Source organism: Prunus mume, linkage group LG2 (assembly GCF_029339155.1).
Source record: "Prunus mume cultivar Tortuosa linkage group LG2, ASM2933915v1, whole genome shotgun sequence".
Taxonomy (NCBI): Eukaryota; Viridiplantae; Streptophyta; class Magnoliopsida; order Rosales; family Rosaceae; genus Prunus; species Prunus mume.
The window spans coordinates 18,686,931-18,710,864 of NC_142699.1; the positions used below are offsets into that span (position 1 = coordinate 18,686,931).

General features: G+C 38.8%; 4 protein-coding genes across 5 annotated transcripts; 2 read left to right on the forward strand and 2 right to left on the reverse strand.

Moving 5' to 3' along the window:
* The first annotated feature begins 247 nt into the window (after window positions 1-247).
* On the forward strand, window positions 248-1,706 carry LOC103344196 (Zim17-type zinc finger protein). Of its 2 annotated transcripts, none has more exons than XM_089045776.1 (4): window positions 248-529; window positions 625-748; window positions 1,052-1,180; window positions 1,467-1,706. In XM_089045776.1, the coding sequence occupies exons 1-4, from the start codon at window positions 342-344 to the stop codon at window positions 1,488-1,490; spliced, it is 465 nt and encodes a 154-aa protein (XP_088901902.1). In that variant the 5' UTR covers window positions 248-341; the 3' UTR covers window positions 1,491-1,706. The 2 variants fall into 2 exon arrangements, with proteins under 2 accessions (XP_088901902.1, XP_008246043.2); XM_008247821.2 differs by having other exon boundaries at window positions 249-529; window positions 1,460-1,706.
* Window positions 1,676-2,839, reverse strand: AGP19 (arabinogalactan protein 19). Its single transcript, XM_008247822.3, is given in 3 exon segments — window positions 1,676-1,926; window positions 2,056-2,370; window positions 2,373-2,839. Coding segments are annotated over 3 exon segments (804 nt in total). The 5' UTR covers window positions 2,766-2,839; the 3' UTR covers window positions 1,676-1,830.
* Window positions 2,840-5,195: 2,356 nt separating this feature from the next.
* Window positions 5,196-10,644, reverse strand: TADA (tRNA arginine adenosine deaminase). The gene is made up of 4 exons (XM_008244917.2): window positions 6,328-10,644; window positions 6,163-6,250; window positions 5,729-5,856; window positions 5,196-5,525 (listed from the first exon to the last, which is right to left on the reverse strand). The coding sequence occupies exons 1-4, from the start codon at window positions 10,464-10,466 to the stop codon at window positions 5,252-5,254; spliced, it is 4,629 nt and encodes a 1,542-aa protein (XP_008243139.2). The 5' UTR covers window positions 10,467-10,644; the 3' UTR covers window positions 5,196-5,251.
* A 6,390-nt stretch (window positions 10,645-17,034) lies between these two features.
* LOC103341401 (putative phospholipid-transporting ATPase 9) lies at window positions 17,035-23,502 on the forward strand. The gene is made up of 11 exons (XM_008244916.3): window positions 17,035-18,481; window positions 18,799-20,150; window positions 20,343-20,453; window positions 20,552-20,828; window positions 20,929-21,017; window positions 21,113-21,221; window positions 21,412-21,621; window positions 21,756-21,881; window positions 21,990-22,088; window positions 22,187-22,378; window positions 22,488-23,502. The coding sequence occupies exons 1-11, from the start codon at window positions 18,086-18,088 to the stop codon at window positions 23,118-23,120; spliced, it is 3,594 nt and encodes a 1,197-aa protein (XP_008243138.2). The 5' UTR covers window positions 17,035-18,085; the 3' UTR covers window positions 23,121-23,502.
* Window positions 23,503-23,934: the final 432 nt, after the last annotated feature.

Here is a 23,934-nt window from a genome sequence, read left to right on the forward strand (position 1 = left end):
GAGTTGAGTTGAGTTCACTCATTGCTAAAATTGAATATTGAAATATATCATCGCCAACAAAATCGTTTGTTGTCTTTCCTTAATTTGTGAGTTTTAGGGTTTCAATATTCAAAGTAAAATCCTAATGTGGTATGGTATAAGGTTAGGGATAATTTGGATAATCTCAAATTTTGGGTTTCGAAAAAGACCGTTGGCGGCCCAACTCACCAGCTTTTGCCACTCAGCAGCATTTGCCATATAACACGTCGCAAAAACCCCCAATTGATTCTCAAAAATTGAAAATAATACAGAGCCCCAAAACCCAATTCATTCTTGCAACGGCAGTATACAGAGTCACACCCATGGCGGCAACACCAACTGCCTGGGGTTTATCTCCAGCCCTTCCTTCTCTCTCGTCTCCAATAACTAATCCTCATAAAACCAGTAAAGCCCTTCTTCATCCCAACTTTTTCAGACCCATTTCTTCTTCCAAGACTAACCCTGTCATCGGCCTCTCCAGGTCCTTAACCCAAGCACAAAACCCTCTCTGGTGAGTTTCCTTATCTGGGTTCCTTTCAATTTTTCTTCTTTCTTCGACTATAAAACTTTTATGCCAATTATAACTCTTTAAAACTTTGGTTTCAGCTCAAGAATTTCCCATACGGCCGCTGTAGCGCCAAAGCGTGCCTATAAGGTACTGGCTGTTTCTGGACTGTTGAATGGCAATTTTGAAACAGACGGAGAATTGGAACAGAACATTCCGAATACGGTATAATAATGATGTGATTCTACTTTATAAATTCGTTGTCTTTTTTTTATGTCGTTGATTTACTATTGCTTGTGGTAATTTATCCGAAAAAAGGGTATTACTTTTGGTCTGATTTCAAGATTTGGTTCTAAATTATTTGTGAATAGATAATTGCATTGGTAGGATTAAATAAAAATGCTCAGAAAGTTTTGAGGCTAATGTGACATGTGTTATCATTTCAATGTGTGTGTATTTTGCTGTTGCTTGAATGTCTTTACTTTCTTCTTTAACTCGGTTCTGTTTCCTGCATGCTCTCCACAAAAGGATGCTACTATTGATATAAAACTCCCAAGAAGAAGCTTGCTTGTAAAATTTACTTGTGATTTGTGCGGTGAAAGAACAGATAGGCTCGTGAATCGATTGGCCTATGAGCGGGGGCTTATTTACGTACAGGTATTTACTCATCTTGTTGATTGATATAAGATTCTGTGTGGTCTGTTCCTGCTAATGATAAACCTATGAAACCTTTTCTAAAGTTTAAATTCTGTCAATTCTTTTCTTATTGAGATACATTTCTATTTATTCGTTATGTCAAACCAAAAAAAGAAAAAACATATATAAATTAATAGGATTATTTAAGTGGTCATTTCAAAGTTGATTCTAGTTCTCTTAATTGAAAAGTAAGAAATTTCTTTTCGTTTATCCGACCGATTAGCACTTTCTTCTCATCAGTGTGCAGGGTGTCTCAAGCATCACAAATTAGTTGATAATCTTGGCCTTGTGGTTGAGTATGACTTAAGGAAGGATATCGATGCGGACACAGATATGGATAAAGTTTGATCTGGCATTGAATTCATTTTGCATGCTTGTTTGAGTTGTCTTCCTTGTCAAGTTACGGATGGTTGTTGGAATCCAAAAATCATCTCCCTTGAAATATTGAACACGAAGTAAATACAAAAATGCTAATATTGATGGTTCATCTTTTGCATTATTCATTCCTACATCTGGAATAATCATTTTCTTGCAATACACCTTCTTCTCAAAAAATCTTCTTGCAATATACGAATAAATTCAGAGTCCATTGTCTAAGATCTGTAAGAACTTTAGCTTCTCATTGCCAGCAGTATAGCAATTGCTAATCCAGTTGTAACCCACATTCCCGATATCCCTCCTTTCTGGTGCAGTGCATTTCCTCCATTCTATGAGACAAAAAAGAAGAAGGGTAATCCAATTTTTTTTTTAAGTAATATTAATAAAAGTTGAGTTCACAGCGCATGTAAATATGGTGTTCTTGGGTCAGCAGTTCTAAGAAAGAATTAAGAACATACCAAATTCAAACTGGGTGATGGTGCCGGTGTTGTTTCCTCTGTATCTGTCACTGTAGTAGGTGGTGCTGGGGGGCTTAGTACAGTTGGTGCAGGTGCTGGTGCATGATGATGCCTCCTGTGCTTGTGCTTGTGCCTCCTGTGTTTGGGTGGAGCAGGAGCAGTTGACGGTACTAGCACTGGTGCTGCAGCTGGTGGCACAAGAACTGGTGCTGGAGCTGGTGCTGGGGGTGGTTTTGATGGTGAGGGCACTGGTGCTACCTTAGCTGGTGCTGGTGCTGGTGTCTCTTTAACAGGAGCTGGTGCTGGTGGTGCTGAACTGGTGCTGGTACAGGAGGTGGCAATGGTGGTGGTGAAACGGGTGATGGTGGCGGCAGTGCTGGTGGCTGTGATGGAGTTGAGACAGGTGGACTTTGTGGTAGTGGGGGTGGGACTGTTGGGCTTGTGGCTGGTGCAACCTTAGGGGATGGTAACGTAGGTGTGGTTGTGGGTGGGGTTGCTGCTGCCACAGGTGGTGGTGTTGCCGCAGTTGGTGATGCAGCAGAAGTTGGTGGAGTTGTAGTTGGCAAAGTAGCTGGGGCAGCTGGTGTGGTGGTAGGTGGGGGCGTTGCAGCTGGCAGAGTAGAGGGTGCAGCTGCAGGTGTTTGTGCATTGGTAAGGACTAGTAGAAAGCTAAGACAACTTAGAACGAAAGCCAAGACAATTGAAGCCATTTTTGTAAGGGTGGATGATAGTAAGAAGAATTGGAGGTTATATATTGGGTTTTGAGAATTAAACAAACGCAGCAGGTGAAAGAAACGTTTGGTGAAAACTTGAAGGGAGAGATGTAATTTTCATGTGATTGGAACTTCTCTTCTAATCATTTGGCGAGCAAGGTGGTTGTGAATTATGAAGATATCCCCGGCCTCACTAGATGGTCCCATCCTATTAATCTTAAACCTGAACTTGAGGGGTGGCAGTGCCTTAGCCTGGAAATAAATCCTGAGAAGTAGACAAAGAAATTATTGTTTTGTTTGTAGTATTCAATTGCTACACAAAATTCTCGTGGCACAAATAGCAACAAAATAGAAAAGTACAAGATACACAGTGAGTTGAATGATGCATGCAACAATTAGAAGAAACGTCTACCTACCCTTTTGTTGATCTTAACAGCAAACCTTAGCTCTGGTAAGCTGTACACATCAACCTTTTTCGAAAGCAAGGTCCTGGCTCCTCTCATGAACGCTTCCTCAATGCCCTTCCTTTATTTACACGGTCAAGTAAAAATAATGATAACAAGGCATTTAGTTATTAGATTATTATTCAATTAATGATCTCTCACTGGTAGTGTCAAATTGCATTTGAAGCCGCTGGTGAGATGTTGGAATCACCGTCTGGTGGGCCGGTATGCTCATGCTGCCACGAACATGAAAGATTGAATTATTGATGCAACTGCACCAGGCAGGGGACGTTTATGTGATTAAGCACCAACCGCCATTTACCACTAATCTAACTCATAAATTATAATGACATGATCATTGTCACATGATGTGCGTACAATTTAAAGAATACAAAATTAGTGAAACACCCAATCCTAGACATGAAATTATAAATATACCCAACACTATTTAAAACATAGAAACACACTCAAAATAAACCCAAAAATCAACAATTGTATATTTTTTGGGTGTGTTTATAAATGGGCTTTGAGTGTGTTTAATAAATGGGTTTTGGGTGTGTTTATAAAGTGTTTTTCATGTGGGGTTTTTTTTTTTTATAATTTCAGCTCCTATTTTGGGTGTATTAGTGAAACTCCCTTTAAAGAAAGGAGACATGTGGACTGGTTATATCACATAACCATGTTCTAATCTTACACAATAATTTCTCGTGAAAAGTCATTTTTTTAGGCTTATTTATGTACATGTCCCCTATGCTTTCAAAATTGTATCAGATTACCACATGTGCTTTGAAACGTCTCAAAATACCCCATACACTTTTAAAAACTGTTTCACGTTACTCGTTCTGTTAGTATTAAGAGATGTTCAGTTACGTGGTGTGGGCCCCACTTCTTTTAAATCACTTAACAATTGAGAGTAAGGGTTATTCAGTTTCAGAAAAGGGGAAATTGGGAGAAGAGGGCTAGGGTTAAGAAGAAGGCTAGGGTTATTCAGTTCATCGCTCATCCACTCTGAAATCTGCAGAGCATGGCCGTAGCGACAATACCCTCGGAGCCGCTTGATGAAACCTTGGAGCTCGGGTTGCTTCACGTCTCCCCCTTCAACCCGCCATTGATGGAGCATTGGCAAAATGGAATCTTGAGAGTTTCGAATCTGCCAAACCCTACTGTGTAGAAGCTCAAACGGAGGTGATGAGGTGGAGGGCAGCACCTCAATGGAGTAGAATAGTGCGCCAAAAATCCTAGACATATTTTCATAAGGCTGCTGGACAGATTTTCATAAACCCTACCCTCTTCTCCCAATTTCCCATTCTCACCCAATTTTCCTTTTTCTGAAACTGATGAATAACCCTTATTCTCCATTGTTAAGCGATTTAAAAGAAGTGAGGCCCACACCACATAACGGAACGTCTCTTAATACTGACGGAACAGGTAACGTGAGGCAGTTTTTAAAAGTGTAGAGGGTATTTTAAAACGTTTCAAAGCACAAGTGGTAATCTGAGGTAACTTTAAAAGCACAGGGGGTATGTACATAAATAAGTCTTTTTTATTGTTGATGGAGGGAATTCGAAAAGCTAGAGCAGAACCCAAATCCATTGAATCACCCAAACAGACCAATAGTCATTTTGCTTCCGAAACAAAGATCAATAGTCATCCTCTTCAGACATTAGCGAAATTTTATAGTGAGAATGCCATATATAGACTTTCATATTAGCCACATGATCATTTTATTAAACCTAAGTGAAATTACTATTCATATGAACTCTTAGACATTATGAATGTTATAGTTATACGAAAAGTTTGGACTACAATTGGGCTTTAGTGACCCATACGAATACTGTTCTATGATTATCTAGGCTGAAACCAGAAAACCCATAAGAAAAGGTGAGTTTCAACCCTGCGGTAGGGATTAAGAAACGGGCTTTGTGAGAACGTGTGTACGCTCATGAGACTATAAGAGAGAACAATTTTATCTACGGGACGGACAAAACTTCAACAGAGATTTGTACATTTATGATCAAATTGTCGGTTTTGAACTATCCATTACAAACAGAACATTATATGGAAGATGTCATGCATCTTGGTAAGTAACTTTGATGGATGGTGAGAAACAGGCTGACGTGCGGGCGGTGCTGGCGGGTCTGCTTGCTTTTCTTTCTTTTTTCTTCTCAGCTGGAAGAACTGCTTCATTATATCTGCACACTCTGATGCCAACACACCTCGTCGGATGTTCATCTTCGGGTGGAATGGGTGGACAGGAGCAGCTGGCTTGTCTGACTGTTCCGAGCCGTTTCCTCCCCTCCCATCTGGAAAAAGTCTGCAAGTATTGTTTACATGTTGACCGGATAAGGCACTATTTCATCTTAAAATGTGGTATATGTAAATGTAGTTTCGATGGAACAATTGAAGAACAAAGGCCAGCCTCTGATAAAGCTTAAAGATGAATAACACTAATATCAGATATCATATCTAGGACAAAGAACAGGCTATGACCTATGAAGAAGTACAAAATTTGCGTACCTTATCCAGCTGCCATCAGCTCCAAGAAGCTTATTGGGAGCTCCCCACACAACAGTGTCGATTCTCGCTTGGAGTATTGCTCCAGCACACATAGGGCATGGTTCAAGTGTTACATATAGTGTACTATCCTATGAGTTCGGAAAACAAAATTTAAGTCAAGACAAGGTGCTATGACATTGCTTCATTCATCAGTAAGCAGTAACTTGAATTATATACAAAATTATTCCAACACAATCACTTCCACGTTTTCTATAATTGATTAAGGGGGAGGGAGAAAAAACATGATTGTAGAATAGGTCCAATCAGAACTAGTCACAGTTGCTCAAAAGAAAAAAGAACAGCAGGAAATCATCAGAATGAATATACGTACGTACATGCATATATGTATATTGGAATAAAAAAGGATACTAATTACTAAATAATAGAAAAATTACCGCAAGCCTCCATGTCCGAAGAAGGTTTGAAGCCTCTCGTATGCATATCATCTCTGCGTGGGCTGTTGAATCCCGTAATTCTTCCACTCTAATGAACACATCAGTGTAAATATCCAGAAGAAAACATTTAATTATAAAGCATACATATAAGCCTATAAAACTCACAGGTTACATCCACGTGCAATAATCTTCCCATGTTGTACCAGTACGGCCCCAACAGGCACCTCCCAAGTATCAGCAGCCTTCTTAGCTTCGAGCAGTGCTTCTCTCATAAACATTTCATCAGTTTTTCTCTGTTCAATTTCAAGTGTATACGCGTCTTCCCATTCATCAAATCTGTCTCTCAGGACTTGCTTATTCCTCTGAAGCTTCCTTTGTTTCAATTCCCCACCCATTTGCACATTGTCCGATACTTCATTTAACTTTTGACTACCAAATTGGTCCATGTGCTTTGTTGAACCACTTGCAGACACAGTGATACCAGGATTTGCAATTTCTTCCACAACGGGAGACCTTACGCCACTTGCAATTAGTGGTTGCAATGACTCCACTTTTTTAATACCAGAAGAAGAACCTTGAGAACTCTTTTGATTCTCTTTTGAACCCAAAGTTTCCTCACCAGAAGACACGGAAGTGGCTTTTGATGTCAACCCACTGTCATCTTTAATGGGAGACGATGGCGTACCTGCTTCAGGATATCTTACCTTGTCCTTGGTTCTCATTATGCCAGACACTCCTCCTTCACTTTGAGAAAATGATTTACCTGGTTGCAGCTGAACAGAGGTGGGTTCTGGTTGCATGTCTTGATCCCTTTTTGCGTTCTTTTCATTGTTGTCTTCAGGCTCACGGCCAGAAAACCATGCCTCACTACTTGCAGATTCATTTGATGAAATCCTTCCACCTGATTTCCCAGCAGAACGAGGGGTTTCAGCATTCAAACTCCACCTCAGCCTTAATATATCTGCAACAATATTCCATACAGACCTGCCAGTTCTCTTGACAATGGCATTCCCACTTGTTGTAGCGACCTCTGATTTTTCTGCCATGGGGGTTCTAAGAACAGATGGGTCTGTTACATCCCACATTTCATCTGAAGGCCCCTTGGTTCCAGAACCTCCAGATGAACGCCTTGAGTCATTCTCCTTCTTCTGCAAGTCTTGAGATCCATTTTGACTTGAATTCCTTTGCCCATACTTCTCATCTCCATGCACCAATTTTTCTTCAGAAACTGTATTCACATTCTGATTTTTAGAAGTTGAGACTTCATGTCTCACTTTCTCAGAAAACTCCCCAACAAACTGTGCAGATGATTTCTCCAAACGATGAGCTGAATTTAAAGCATCTTCAGGATTAATGAGGTATAAAATCTCTCCTGGGGTCCCAGGGTTTCCATTTCCACCGCCTGATTCTTGGAGCAAACCCGAAGTACTTTGCCCATCCTCCTCGCCCCCATATACTAATCTTGGTTCAGAAACTGTCTCATCCTGGTTTTCAGAAGTTGATACACCATACCTCACACTCTCAATGAAATCCCCCAGAAACTGTGAAGATGATTTCTCCAAACGATAAGCTGAACCCAAAGCATCTTCAGGAATGAGGTATTCAATCTCCGCTTCTGTCTCGGCATTTCCACTTCCAGTGTATGATTCTTGGTGCAAAGCTGAAGTTTGTTTCCCTGAATGAGTACACATGGCTGGAGAACCACTTTCTGAAATTTCTCCGGAAACCTCCTGAGTTGCCATCCCACTTGTTGACTCAATGTGCGGCGATCCTCTAGCTATCAATTGAGAAGGGGGGGGCAATAGCATTGCCTGTAGGCTTCTCTTATTCCCCACAACATCATGTGGTTGTATTCTAGCTTGGGAAACCGTACTCAAAGATGCTTGGAAACTAGAGGCTCCTTCTGAGTCTTTTTCATAAAAATTAGATAACCCTGTAGAACTTTGGTCCTCCTTTCTGGGTTTAACTTGCATGAGCGTTTCATCAGTTTCATTATTTCTCTGTCTTGTTTCCTCAAATGATGTAGCAGCTGATGCCATATCACTTCCTTGATTGATAGTTCTCTTCTTAGAGATTCTTTGAGCATTGGTATTTCTCTCTTTATTACTAGCACGGACCAGTGGCATTTCAGTAACATCATCAGTTCCTTTTCTGGATTGAATCCTCTGAAATGCTTTCTCATCCATTCCTGAGTATGGCTCTGACGACTCTCCACTTGACGCAGGAACCAAGTTTGAACGCTCTGCCTGATTCATAATTCTAATTTCAGGTTGAATAATGTTGGCCGTTTCAACACCACTGTCACAAATTTCTGATATGTCAGTGACTTGTTGGGGCTTTCTTCCCAAGTTGACACGTCCAATGATCTGCTGGTCTATTTGGTGGTGTTGCACTTCTATCTGATTTACTGAACTCAGCAACATATTTGTGTTTTCTTCCTGGTAAATCCTCCTTGTATCAGACTTCCCCTGCCAATTGGACGTCCTTTCAGCGTCAGCAACTCGAACTTGCGAAACTCTTGAGAGCTTTTGGTTGTCTCTGTTTAAATCATCGTTTTGATTGATAATGCCAGCTGTCTTGTAATGTTCATCTTTTGTTTCCTGCACTAAGTTTGTAGCTATCCCTAGGTTTTCCCTTTGTGTGGGTCTCTTCTGGGACCAGGAAGTTGTTTCAACAGAATTTCCATGAATCTCTGATATTTCATTGTGTTCTTGGAATTTTCTTCTAGATTCAGGCACACCACCAACTTGGTTCTCTGTTTGACTATATTGTTCATTTGTTCCCTTAGTCAAATATGAAGTCTCTTGCTCATCATCAAATTGCTTGTGGGATCCAGAGGCCTTTCCTAACTCATGTTGCTTGGTCTTCATCACTCTTGAATGCATTTCTGAGGATTTCCAATCAGCCCGTGTTTCTTCAGCCACTACTTCTGTTAGCTTCTTTTCTGTCTTCTTCCTCCAATCCCACATAACACCACCCACAACTGCAGTATTTGTTTGTCTTGTTATTTCTCCATTTCCATCAGAATCATCTCTATGCTTCCTGTACTCTTCACTGACCTGCTCATCAAATCTATCACATTCTGAATCCTTGTACACACTTGAAGCAGGTTCCTCAAGGAGGCCATGCTTATCCTGAAAATCTATCTCAAAATCGCCTGAAGATGAAAAGGAGTAATAAGATGAACTAGAACCCCCTTTCCTTCCCCTAAGATTCTCACTTCTCAAAAACATTCCCCTCTCTTCTTTCTGTCTAGAATCTTCTTCACTCAAATCAATTGCGGCCGATTCAAACTGGCGCTTTGAATTACTCTCCGAAGAACTCAACCTACCATCATTTTTCTTCTCCCCACTGTTACATTCACTACTATTGTTTCCTTCAATCTCCACTTGCACTCCCTTTGATGAACTCCCATTTTTCTCTCTACCACTAAAACTCCTCTCAGCTTCTACTCTCTTAGATGAAATCGCATTTCTCTCTCTACCACTCAAACTCCTCCTACTCTCCACTTCTAATCTCTTCGATGAATTCACTTTTCTCTCACTACCACTCAAACTCCTCCTACTCTCCTCTTCTACTCTCTTAGATGAAATCGCATTTCTCTCTCTACCACTCAAACTCCTCCTACTCTCCTCTTCTACTCTCTTCGATGAATTCACTTTTCTCTCACTACCACTCAAACTCCTCCTACTCTCCTCTTCTACTCTCTTAGATGAACTCACATTTCTCTCTTTACCACTCAAACGCCTCCTACCCTCCAGTTCTACTATCTTAAATGAAAACCCATTTCTCTCCCTACGAAAACACTCCTCGCCCACTTCCTCACTCAACAAACTGAGCATAGCCTCGGCATCATCGAGATCACCCGAATTGTAAAGTTCACCCTTTCCTTCCCCATCAGCCATACAACAACATCTTCCTTTTCTTCTTCTACCACGTCTACTATAAACACTCCCCTCCATAAGGGAGCAAGGGAGCTCATAACAACCCCAGTCAGGACTCTGTTCCTGAACCCGGTAATTGTACCGGTCCCTGCCGCCCAAGATCAACCTTCTGCAAGCTGACCATTGAAGCAGGGTGGATTGCCTCAACCCATACAAGTAACAAGGGTTTATGGGCACTCTATGAGTTGAAAATGCACAACAAGTACAACAACATGATTTTGATGATGATAATGTTGATGAATGAATTGGGTTTCTGTCAAATCTTTCATTCAGCAAGTACGAATAGTCATTGAAAGAATAAGAAAGAGACCCTTGAGTTCTAACAGAGTACATACTTGAGCTAAAATATGTGTTCTGCATTTCTACCGGTGAAGAGAGAGCGCGGGAGAGACAGAAGAGGAAGAGGCTTACCTTTGAATTGAGAAGTGGGTTTTGGAGGGTTCTTGACAGCGAGGCTCTGAGTGAAGAAAAATGTGGTCTTTGTCAAAGATCAGATCGCTAAACTGGAAAATCATGGAATCAGACACTTTTTTCCTTTTTCTTTTTCTTTTTCTTTTTCTCTGATAGAGCAGAACAGAACTACCAAATTGAGTTGAGTTCACTCACCGGGTACACAAACTCTGTCATTTTGGGCTCAAATATATATTTGGGCCGAGTACCTTTTGGACCGAAAACTGGATAGAAACCAATGTGGATTGGGGTGGGCTTAATGCTTTTTGGACACTAATTTCACACCAACCAAAAAAAAAACCCAATCTCTTGCTTCAAAGTTGCTACATTATTATCATCTTTATGACCCCAATTCAATTAGAAAGAGAGCCCACATCCAACTAAACCCCATCATGAACAGAGTTAGATTCATCTCAGCCCATGTAACAGCTTAAACATAAGTTTCTTTTGAAAACTTTATTTGAGTGTTGTTTTTAGTACAATCGATAGTTTAAACTACATGAGGATGAGGATTTTCTCGCACATACTACCACGGTGTTATGGAGATTCGAACTTAAGATCACTAGTCTGCAAGTCAAGTCATTTTTCCACTAAAGTAAACCCCGTTGCCTATTTGAGTATTTTAATAGTGAATGACTGTAAACAACAAAGATAAAGATGCAAACTTTTGGCAATCATATTTCAGTATTATATGATGATATTTGTAGCATAAAATCTTCACTTTCTCAACTTGCAAGTACAAAATTTATAAAAACCCAACCAAAATGTTTTTGCTGACAAGTTACAAATCAATACTACAAGGAGTTGAGGAGAGGGTGGAAAAATAATTATCATACCATGATGACAAAGTATCATCATCCATGACAATCAATCATGAAAAAAAGGATACAAAATCAATGATCTGTACAATTTTAAATTAATCAATGATCTGTACAATTTTAAATTACATTTAAGAAAGCAACCTTCAACTGACTACTTTGGCTTTCCCCCATTTGTACAATGTACTGCTGACATGACCCATAAGCAAATGCATAATTAACCACTTCCTCAATTATATCTCATCCATTGTCAACTCCCCCTTACTTACATGATACAAATATTTTTATATAATATGATTATTTAAATCGTGCTTGTGCCGATGGTGCAACTATATATATATATATATATATATATAATATAAAATTATAAAAATGTTGGCCACTAGTATTGCTACACCTGTTCAAATTCTAGAGCGGTACCATGTACGGAAATTGCCAATTATTTATAGGGTTGGTGTTTACATGTAACGCTAATTCTATCCACAAAGACGTAAGGCATTTGCGGGTTGGTAGGTCACCTTAATGGAAGTCCATTTCAACATGACTATTACTAGCACATTTGGCGTTTCAAGATTTTCTTTAATTGGTGATCCATATGTATCATGACATTGACAGTTCCTATTTTCTTTTCTGGGCTACATGGATTGGAAGAGTAACATTTTTGTTGGGACCTTGATCCAAATTTGTACTCAATTAACCGCACAGTTAATGAAAACATTAACACTTAATTAATTTATTTATTTATAGTATATAATCTGTTCGCGTTAAAACTAAACAAATAGAAATAAAGCTAACTTATAGGTGATGTGGAAAGTTTGGACCCGAGAAGCCTTTAGACAATGGTGTCTTCCCTCAAGGAGCGATACTGGATTCTGCCTAGAGAAAGAAACGGCAGGTGAAGCCTAAGACACCGGTGTGGTGTCATGAAGGTCCTCCGATGCCAAAGTTAATTGACTAAGAGCAATTTTATTGACAGTGTGAAAGCAAAAGTCAAGTAAACAGTCTTACCTCTTTGGCTGGGCCAAGGGCTCTATTTATAGATAGCATTTGTGATACTCTTAGTACTTAGTTTCGATGTGAGACTCGTGGGAGTGTCTTTGGCGATCAACACGTCCCTGACAAGTTCTGGCGGGAGTTCCGAGGTAATCTGTCGAATCGATCTGAATGTGCTAACGGTCGTTCGGCATCTAGCGCCGGAGGTTGGTGAGGATGCATGCAGGTTGCAAGCACTTCTACGATTTGACCACACAACAATCGGCAGAGTGTGCCGATCGATCTTCGGCATGACTCACCAAGCTGGTCTGACAGGTTTTGCCTTCCACGTGTCATGACGTGAGTGGGAGGTCAGATATGGTACAAACATAAAATGATAGTTTAAACTACTCTAATTAATCTAATTTACGAAAAGATGAATTCAAAGTTGTGTACAAATGGACTTATTTACTGCCCTAACTAACTAATCTAATTCACGTTTACCTAATTGATTTGGGGGCATAAATTGGAGCAAATATTGGTTTTATGCTAGGGCCCCCTAATTGATCGTAACAACGTCTTCCTATACTGAAGTCCAAAACTTGTAAAAAGTCTTCTCTTTTCTTTATCTAGACAGGGATAGGATAGCCAGTTAGGGAGGGTGGCACGCAAAGGCTGCCAACCACATATACATATTAAACAACATGAGCATTGAGCACATAACAAGTTGAGGAGCTTCTTCATTTTTCAAATCAATTCAATCTCTTCTTAAAAAAATCCACTCAACTTGTTCGAGGGAACAAACAGTTTTTTCAAAATACAAGTGCAACTACTAATTGATCTGGATTCTGGAGCACGACAATAAGCCAACCACCTGCGCTACAACTAACAATTTATATCTGTATGATTGATTCAATCAAGAAGAGAAAAAACTATATTTAAAATACATATACATATATAAGTTGGTGTGAAGAGCATAAGAAGAGGAACATAACCCATGCAGCCAGGCTTGCACGAGCAGCAGCAGAGCATCAGCAGCCAACTGACCCAACCCACCAAGAGCCGCGTGGTCCTCCCTCCCTGGCTACTTCACCATATCATACAAAATTCAATGCAATTAAGAAATAACCAGGTTGAATTAGGGTTTCAACTCATTACTCCTCCTCCACGTTACATTTCTTGAAGCTTATATTATTATTATTATTTATTATGAATATTCCATGCTAGCTAGGCATAATATATATATAGAGAAGACAAAAAAACGCGGCTAATTAAAAAAATAAATTCCCAAGTCATTGGAACTTAATTACAAGGAAATTTCCATAGGGTGTCCTACCATTTTAAGCAACGTTCCCCCCATCATTCCCAATTGGGTGGGTGACTTCATTGACCATACCACCTTGACCGTGAGAATGGTTATGGATGCCCAATTCCATACTCAATAATAATATGGAGGCTTGACTTTGAGACCAATTGAAAGAAACTCATCTTGGAATTTTTCTTGCAAAACAAGTTCAAGATATCTATTTTTCCAATATACCCCAATTGACAAGTTGACATTTTCACGGTTTAATTTGTAGATATGTGGTAGATGAAGCCGTTCACATGTCAAACGCGTACGTACATACATATAGCATGTATATGGGAAATTGATCATATATATTAAAAGCACGCAAATATTGACAATCTATATTTTGAGTTGTTTTTGTAGTTGCAATATTATAGTATCAAGTTTTTATTTTCAAATTTGGAGAACAAAATTCAATTATGAAAAATCTATCTTCCAAGAAAAATACTACCAAGACCAACATAATATTTGACCTTAGTTTTTATGTTGTTACACTTCAAATTGATTTAGTATTGGGGGCCCCTATAGATTTAGGATATTCTAAGAATATGATGTTGCTGAATAAAAGAGAAAGTAGTATGTAATACGTATGTATGTATTTGTCTCTGCATGTGTATTTTCTTTTCTCATTTTGGATCATTTTGGCTCATTAGAGAGAGAGAGAGAGATGTGTTTGATTGGTCACTGCCCCTCTTTTTCCAAGTCGTGCCAAAAACGTGTCACTATATATGAAATACGTATGTATGTATTTGTCTCTGCATGTGTATTTTCTTTTCTCATTTTGGATCATTTTGGCTCATGAGAGAGAGAGAGAGAGAGCGCGTGTGTGATTGATTGGTCACTGCCCCTCTTTTTCCAAGTCGTGCCAAAAACGTGTCACTATATATGAATGTTCGTCGGGACACGTAAGCAATGATACCCTGGAAGATTTTTGCGCCTTTTCCTTTTCCTTTATACCTCATTCCACTATGCGACCATGTCTATGTGTACAACTAATAACAACAGACTCATATGTTGACTAGTCAACGCAGATGATGATTGGGTCTTAAAAATATTACATACGCATCCCTCCAATTGGGTTCAGACAATAGCTGTTAGAAACTGACCATTTCAGGTAAGGGCATGATTTTGCTTTGGGTAATTTTTATTATTATTTTCCTTTATTATTTAAAAGATATCAACGTCAAGGATGAGATTTTGCAGCATGGTCACCTTTTCTTGTATCCTATTAATTTCTTATGTGTGTATATGCATAATGCCACGATGCATGGTTGTTGGAGGAAATGGAGGGATGTGTTTGCTTGTATACCAACTTTTTGGCTCCCGTTGTGATTATCTCCAAATTGTATATTAATATGCATGTTAATTTGTGGTTACATATGGAAAAAGTTTGCTCAATGTCAGACTACGGATTAAAGGAAAATCATTTGCGCTATTATAATAATAGATTTTGAGAACCGATCAATTATCTTTAAAAAAATATAAATAAATAAATAAACTATTGTAGTACGAGCATGTAAAACAAAATAAAATAAAATAAAAAACAATCGAGCTGAAGAGCAATGAGCCTCCCGGCAGCCTCACCTGTGGATGCTGCTGGCCAAGTGCCCTAGGCAAAATATAATACGACTATTTTTGATAGAGATGTACATTCATGCACACGCATTGAAATCACGGTCCTTTTGGATGAAATGCAAGGGATTTTTGCTACGGCTAGTTAACTTTAGGTGTGTCTTTGTTTCTTTCACGGGCTCGCGACGGCTTCTTTGCCTCTTTTCCCAATTCATGCATGCTGCCATTTTGTGGGAAAAATATTCCATGTGCCCACCTCCTTAATACACGTGTCTATAAAGAGAAATTAAGAATAATTTGATAGTCCTAAAATTAGGTTAATGGGTTGTTAAACAAGATTAACATAAAACAGGCTTGTATTATCCCAAGGCCAAATCGATTTGGCATCTTCATATTCCTCAATCGTTTTTTATGGGTCATTTCCCAAATATGTATATTTTCATTAATCTTGTATGATTTTGTGTGGCTATATAGATTTCTTATGAAAATGACGCCTCATGTACCCATCTATATGATGTCTCAATACTTGATTTACCTTTTGTTATTCACCATTCTAGATTCCTTACCATTTGGTTTGGTTATTTCCTTTTTCGATTGTTCGATTCGTAATCTCCCCTAAAATTTCTCAATCTCAATTTGTCCGAATATGTTTAAATTAATTTATGTTTTGATGATGTATGATTGAACACGATGAAGTGAGTTTACAATATTCAAGAATTTTAGATTGGGTTGTTTAAATTAATTTACATCTTGATGAGAGTATCATTGAACGCAATTAAGTGAGTTTACGATATTCATGAATTTTAGAATGATTGTTTAGGTAGTCTTAATGTACAATTTGCTTGAAAAACTGTTTTGTTTCCCTATTGATTAGAAAGTAAAAGCAAAATCGTATACTGCTAAAACACTAATATATTGATAATAAATCAAATCATACCTACCAATGCACGGTGACAATTAAGCTAGAGAGAAAAACTTAATTGTCATCGTGGCTATATCTGTCATGAGTTATGTATATGGTGGCTATACATGCCAAAGTCGTCCTTTTCCATGGCTTGATTTATGAGTAGCAAAATTTGGTAATGAGAATCCTTGATAGATTTCAAGCGAAAGTAATGCCCAGTGATGAGATATTAACTTCAAACGAAATAAATCTCGACCCCCTCTTCGAATCAAAACAAAAACCATGTTTTGTATGTTTTTTATTTATTTTGCTGAATTGACGAACAAAAAACTTTTATTTTTGGTCTTTGAATCAGACAAAGTGCCAAGAGTTTTTAAAAAAACAAAAACAGGAAAAGAAAAAAAGACAAGGAAAAGTGCATGTGATGTTGGACGGAGAACATTAGTGCTTGGTTGTTAGAGTGTTTGACCCGTCGATCACGTTGCCATGCCCCGTCATGACATCGCACATTGGCCCTAACTTGTGTCTTAAAATTCCTTAAAAAATTCAGTTTCGTTCAGTTTTCTTTCCTTTTTTATTTATTCCAACCAATTTAAAAAAACCCAAAAAAACAAAAAAGTAACCGATTAAAAAAAATTTACTTGAAAAAAACCCAACTTTCCAGTAATTTGCTCAAAGTTTATTATATACTTTCCAGTTTCCAATTTGATGAAGGTGGGAAGTGTGGCAAATTTCTGGTCAAGCAAAAAGGAAACAGAAAGTTTTTTTTTTGCTTGACACAAACCTTCCAATTTGTCTTCCTTTCATGCCTCTCTCTCTCTCCCTCTCTCTCTCTCTCCCCTTTCTTCATGCTTTACTGATGTAATAGATTAATTATCTTCTGATTAATCATTACATCAGAAAAATTAATGTATTTCATTTTGGGGACTTTTCTAATGAAGTTTCTGAGAGAGAGGGACAAGTAGGAAGAGCAATTCACATAGAGAGGGAAAGTCAGAGAGACATAGAGACATTAAACAGTCACCATTGATGAGCCCCCGTAACTTTCCCGCGAAACTCAATTTTCCCAGAAAGCAAATCCCATTAATCAAATCAATCTTCTAGACCTTCTCTATCGCCCCCTCTTTTTTTTTCATTTCGAAAACATCTATTTCGAACACATTCCTTTCCTTCTTCTTTTGTTTCCTGGGAAAGCAGTTGAATTTGGAAATCTATAAACAAAGCCAAAAGGGAATGCGCGTCCTTAACATAAGTCAAAATGCGAGATCCAATCCAAGTCTTCGTTCAAAGCCTTCATGTGTAGAGACCATTTCAAATACCCGGATATTCATGTAAACCTTTTCTCTATTTTACCAGCTTCTTCCATACTCTATTTTCATCATATTCTTGGTGTTGGATTTCTGGGACAAAGTTCACACTTTTAGGTGCCGAAGTTGCCTAGATTACAAAATAGAAACCTGTGTGCTTATATTACCCTTGAAGAGTTAGCCTTTCTGGTTTTATCTGTTTCAAGCTTTTCTCTCTCAAAATTCTATACATTTATTATTCTCTCTGTCTAAACCAAATTTTTTATTCTTCTTTTACTGGGGTTCTGAGCTTCTGGCTGAGAAACTTTTTTTTGTTGGGCTTTCCCTGGGGTTCTGTTCTTATAAACTGGGATTTTCCCCCCTCGTTTGGGTGTCTGTGTTTAATATTTGTGAATTTTTGGGGGGTTGTGGAACTGGGTTTTTGTTGTCCTTGAAGAACCAAGCTGTATTTATCAGTGAGGAATTGCTTTTCAAGGAGCTGCAGTAGCTGTTACCTGTTATTTTCACTAGGCTTGTTTTCAAAATTATATAGGTGGGTTTGTGTTGGTCTTGGTATTGGGGTTAGCTAGAGCTTGTAGTAGTGTGAGAGGGACATAGACAGAGAGAGAATGAGGGGAGGTGGCAGAAGGAGAAAGCTGCGTTTCAGCAAGATCTATTCTTTCACTTGTGGTAAATCTTCTTTGAGGGATGAACATTCACAGATTGGGGGACCAGGATTTTCCAGAGTGGTTTACTGCAATGACCCAGATTGTTTTGATGCTGAGATTCGCAATTATGGAGACAATTATGTCAGTACTACAAAGTATACACTTGCTACTTTCTTGCCAAAATCTTTGTTTGAACAGTTCAGGAGGGTGGCCAACTTCTACTTTTTAGTCACTGGAACTTTAGCCTTCACTCCTCTGGCTCCATACACGGCTGTCAGTGCCATCATCCCTCTTATTATCGTCATTGGGGCGACCATGGTGAAAGAGAGTATCGAAGATTGGCGTCGAAAACAGCAGGTACTATTTTGCTTACCCAGTTTGGCTCTGTATTTTCGTTGTTTTCATTTTCCTCCTCCCTTCAGAATCCTCATTGAATGTGTGAAATCAAACATTAGGATACAGTTTTCAATGACTTAACCATAACTAACTGAGGATTGCTCTGAGACATGGAGGATGATCAAACTAGATTTTAAAAACTTTCTTCAAGATATTCTGTATCGGAATTATTTGACTCTGCTGTGCATCTTACCTGTTTTGTAGTTTATTTATCATTTGTTCTTTATGTAAACTGTCACCCAGGGCTATATAATCTTACAGTTGGAATAATTTTTCAGGATATTGAGGTGAACAATAGAAAAGTTAAAGTACATAAAGGTAACGGGGCTTTTGATTATACTGCTTGGAAGAATCTGAGAGTGGGAGATATAGTGAAAGTAGAAAAGGATGAATTCTTTCCAACGGACCTCCTCTTGCTTTCATCTATTTATGATGATGCAATCTGCTATGTTGAGACCATGAACCTTGACGGGGAGACAAATTTAAAGTTAAAACAAGCATTGGAGGTAACTTCATCCTTACAAGAGGACTCTAACTTGTGCGATTTTAATGCGGTTGTTAAATGTGAAGACCCAAATGCAAATTTGTACTCATTTGTTGGAACTATGGAGTTTGAAAAGCAACAGTTTCCGCTCTCTCCCCAACAGCTTCTCCTCAGAGACTCTAAACTCCGAAATACCGACTACATATATGGAGTTGTTATCTTCACTGGTCTCGACACAAAGGTTATTCAAAATTCTACTGATCCCCCTTCAAAAAGAAGCAGAATTGAGAAGAAGATGGATAAAATTATCTACTTTTTGTTCTTTGTTTTGTTTACTATGGCAATGGTTGGATCTATTTTCTTTGGGATTGCAACCAAAGGTGACTTAAACAATGGGATCATGAAAAGGTGGTATCTCAGGCCAGATAATTCTACAATTTTCTTTGATGCTAAAAAAGCTCCATATGCAGCAGTTTACCACTTTTTGACTGCCCTGATGCTGTATAGCTACTTTATCCCCATCTCCTTGTATGTGTCAATAGAAATTGTGAAAGTTCTTCAGAGCATCTTCATCAATCGAGATATTCACATGTACTATGAGGAAGCTGACAAACCAGCACATGCCCGTACCTCAAACTTGAATGAGGAACTCGGCCAAGTTGACACAATTCTCTCAGATAAAACTGGAACTTTGACTTGCAATTCAATGGAGTTCATTAAGTGTTCTGTGGCAGGGACAGCTTATGGCCGAGGTTATACAGAGGTTGAGAGGGCTATGGGTAGGCGAAATGGTTCGCCCTTGGTTCATGAAAGTATAAACAGAGAGGCCAATGTCAAGGATTCTACTGATACAAAGCTACCCATTAAAGGCTTCAATTTTAAAGATGAAAGGATTATGAATGGAAATTGGATTAATGAGCCACATGCAGAATACATCCAGAAGTTTTTCAGTTTATTAGCAATCTGTCATACAGCCATTCCGGAAGTTGATGAAGATACTGGGAAGGTTTTGTATGAGGCTGAATCTCCTGATGAAGCAGCATTTGTGATTGCAGCAAGAGAACTTGGTTTTGAATTCTACAAAAGGACGCAAACAAGCATATCACTGCGAGAGTTGGATCCAGTGTCTGGCAAGAAAGTTGAGAGGTTAGTATATTTCTTAGTTTTTCTCATAAATAGGACTTTCAAATATGTATGCCACAGTCTTCTTTCGTTTCCGTTGGTGTGATGTGGGTTCATCAGGATACCCGATTCCTAATGCCTCCACATTGATTTCACATGCACTTTTATACCAGGAATATCCACTTTTATATTCATCAAGTAACTTCTATTTTGCAGGTCATATACACTTCTGAATGTTTTAGAGTTCAACAGCACGAGGAAGCGAATGTCTGTGATTATAAGAAATGAGGAAGGAAAAGTACTATTGCTTTGTAAAGGTGCTGACAAGTATGTATTAACTGTCTCAAAACTTGAATCTGTCCCTAATTTCCCTGTTGCCAAGTTAAAAGCACTTTTCTAACCAGCGTAGCTCATTTTCTGTGCAGTGTGATGTTTGAGAGGCTTGTCAAAAATGGTACAGGGTTTGAAGAAGAGACCATGGAGCATTTAAATGAGTATGCTGATGCAGGGCTGAGGACCTTGATACTTGCCTATCGTGAACTTGAGGAAGATGAATACAGAGAATTCAATGAAAAATTTATCAAAGCCAAGAATTCAATTAGTGCAGATCGTGAAACATTGGTTGATGAAGTAACAGATAAGATTGAGAGAGATCTAATTCTTCTTGGTGCAACTGCTGTTGAGGACAAACTCCAAAATGGGGTGTGTAGTCAAATACCGATGGCATAACATGGAAGTTTTTTTTGTAGACATGGTATTGAATTCCAAAGTGATGTTCTTTCTTTCTTTCTTTTTTGGTTAGGTTCCTGATTGCATTGACAAGCTTGCCCAAGCAGGAATTAAGATTTGGGTTTTGACTGGAGACAAGATGGAGACTGCCATCAACATTGGGTATGACTTCTGGGTATCAATTATTTGGGCTGTGGTGAGGCCTTTTTTTTTCTTCCTACTAACGAAGGTCTCTGACTCAAATTGTTAACCTGCAGGTTTGCCTGTAGCTTGCTTAGACAAGGAATGAAGCAAATTATAATCAATTTGGAGTCTCCTGAAATCCAAGCGTTGGAAAAGACAGGAGATAAGGAAGCCATCGCCATGGTAAAATAATATACATATAGTTGAGTTAGTTTATGTATTGAAAATGAAATCTGTAGCTTTGATACTCAAGGAAGTAAAACAGTATTCTTGAACAACATAATAGCCTAATAGAGTAAATACACATTAATCTATCTTAAACCATTTGAAGTCAGAGTACATATGATACTGATAGGATATTATTCATCTTTAGGCATCAAAAAGAAGCGTTATCCATCAGATAACTAGGGGAAAGGCTCAGCTTACGGCATCAGGCGGGGCCTCTGAGGCATTTGCATTGATCATTGATGGAAAATCACTTGCCTATGCTCTGGAGGATGATATAAAGAAAATGTTTCTAGATCTTGCGATTGGCTGTGCATCTGTTATTTGCTGCCGTTCATCACCAAAACAGAAGGCACTGGTGTGTTTACAAATTACAATCTCATGGGTTTTTCTTTTTCATTTCAATAGCTTCATAAGGATGAATTCTTGCCTTTTCATGCTCAGGTAATCAGATTTAAGAATTGATTTGTTTTAAATGTTGAAATGAAACAGGTCACGAGACTGGTCAAATCTGGAACCGGGAAAACGACACTAGCTATTGGTGATGGAGCCAATGATGTGGGAATGCTCCAAGAAGCAGATATTGGGATTGGAATTAGCGGTGTTGAAGGAATGCAGGTATTTTACAGATTCTTCCACATGTTCTATTGAATAATTTGTTTTTTTCACTGTATTTTCTCTATGCTTTTATTCTCATGAACTTTTCATGCTTATTATTCAATTCAGGCGGTCATGTCAAGTGATATTGCCATTGCACAATTTCGATATTTGGAGCGTCTGCTGCTTGTGCATGGGCATTGGTGTTACAGAAGGATCTCATCAATGGTAATGCAATCTCGACAATGTGACAAAAAAATTTAATTTATCACAAGCAAAAACTTATGTGTCATGGTAAATTGACATTAACAAATTTCTCCTTGCAGATTTGCTACTTCTTCTACAAGAACATCGCATTTGGTTTTACTCTCTTCTTATACGAGGCGCATACATCCTTCTCTGGACAGCCCGCATACAATGACTGGTTTTTGTCACTGTACAATATATTCTTCTCATCATTTCCGGTGGTCGCTATGGGAGTTTTTGACCAGGATGTATCTGCCCGGTTTTGTCTCAAGGTAAGCTCACCGGGCCAATGTGCAAAATTAAGTTAAGATTAACATGCGTAATTTTGAGCCTGGTTTTTGCATCTTTTGGATTTATTGTTTATTCTGTTTGGTTGTGCAGTTTCCTCTGTTATACCAAGAAGGGGTGCAAAATGTTCTCTTCAGCTGGCGTAGAATACTCGGATGGATGCTGAATGGTGTTACGACTGCCGTCATTATTTTCTTCTTCTGCACGAAAGCGCTAGAACACCAGGCCTTCAACAATGAAGGGAAAACTGTAGGGAGGGACATTCTTGGAGCAACAATGTATACTTGCACAGTTTGGGTTGTGAACTTGCAGATGGCACTTTCCATTAGTTACTTCACCTTGATACAGCACCTTTTCATATGGGGCTCAGTTGCATTATGGTATCTTTTTCTCTTGGCATATGGAGCCATGTCGCCCTCATTCTCCACCACTGCCTACAAGGTCTTCGTCGAAGCCCTTGCCCCCGCCCCTTCCTTCTGGCTCATCACATTCTTTGTGCCAATCTCAGCTCTAATCCCGTACTTCACATACTCATCAATTCAGATGCGCTTCTTCCCTATGTACCATAGAATGATACAGTGGATAAGGTATGAAGGCCACTCAAATGACCCTGAATTTTGTAATATGGTGCGGCAGCGATCCTTGCGGCCAACCACCGTGGGTTTCACGGCACGCTTAGCAGCAAGGACCAGCCGTACAAAAGATAGACACCATAACCGTAGGTGATTTTTGAAAGTTTGTTCTTTGGTACTGGTACAGTACAGTAGGTCTCAGAGAATGCACTTCATCAATCTCTGCCAGTTTTTGTAACCTCTGCCTTTTGTACATGATTGGGTTGCACATACATATATATACAACAACATTTTTTGGTTCAATTTGTTCTAGGAGCGGGCCCTGGGGAGAGGGTACGGTAGCTAGATGACTCTGTACAGAAGCACAACATATGCTAGATGGGTCGTTGCTTTTAGAGAATTTATGTAAATTTTGAGTCTTGGCAATTACTGACCATGCTTAGTTTACTTCTTACTGGCAAATTATATGTAATACAAAGTGAATAATTCATTGTTAGGTTTTTTTTTAAATAATAAATTTCGATCCTTTTTCATGATTTTTCCTTTTCCCTTTCATCTTTGATCAATTCTGCTCTTGGAAATTTGGGTAATATTTTATCCATTTCTGTCTATATGTTTATACACACACAAAAACTCATCACTTTCCAAGATGGAGCTCCCCATCCTCCTTGTTTTTCTTCTGTTGAAAAAAGTTTAGGGGAGGGGAGGCTACCCCATCCCAGGACCATGACATACCCATTTTTGGTTTTTACAAATTACTCACTAAGTGTGATTGTCAGCAACCTAGGCATGGATAGCGAAGATAATGATCCTTACCAACTCAACCAATCCCATCCTCCTTCATTCAAGAAGAAAATTCCTACTTTGATTTGATGTGCATTGCATGGGATGGGACCCAAGTTCACATACAAAAGAATAGAAAATGACCAAATCATAAGTTCATAACATAACCTGAGAGAGAATTCATA

What these genes read in the sequence shown, in the direction of transcription:
- TADA (XM_008244917.2), bottom strand. Translation starts at nt 10,466, where the DNA reads ATGCAGAACACATATTTTAGCTCAAGTATGTACTCTGTTAGAACTCAA. An exon ending in ATTGCACGTGGATGTAACCT is followed by an intron (nt 6,251 to 6,327) that starts GTGAGTTTTATA and finishes TGTGTTCATTAG; the next exon opens with AGTGGAAGAATTACGGGATT. An exon ending in TTCGGACATGGAGGCTTGCG is followed by an intron (nt 5,857 to 6,162) that starts GTAATTTTTCTA and finishes CCGAACTCATAG; the next exon opens with GATAGTACACTATATGTAAC.
- LOC103344196 (XM_008247821.2), top strand. Translation starts at nt 342, where the DNA reads ATGGCGGCAACACCAACTGCCTGGGGTTTATCTCCAGCCCTTCCTTCT. An exon ending in CAAGCACAAAACCCTCTCTG is followed by an intron (nt 530 to 624) that starts GTGAGTTTCCTT and finishes CTTTGGTTTCAG; the next exon opens with CTCAAGAATTTCCCATACGG. An exon ending in GGGGGCTTATTTACGTACAG is followed by an intron (nt 1,181 to 1,459) that starts GTATTTACTCAT and finishes TCTTCTCATCAG; the next exon opens with TGTGCAGGGTGTCTCAAGCA.
- LOC103341401 (XM_008244916.3), top strand. Translation starts at nt 18,086, where the DNA reads ATGAGGGGAGGTGGCAGAAGGAGAAAGCTGCGTTTCAGCAAGATCTAT. An exon ending in ATAAGGAAGCCATCGCCATG is followed by an intron (nt 21,222 to 21,411) that starts GTAAAATAATAT and finishes ATTCATCTTTAG; the next exon opens with GCATCAAAAAGAAGCGTTAT. An exon ending in ACAGAAGGATCTCATCAATG is followed by an intron (nt 22,089 to 22,186) that starts GTAATGCAATCT and finishes TTCTCCTTGCAG; the next exon opens with ATTTGCTACTTCTTCTACAA.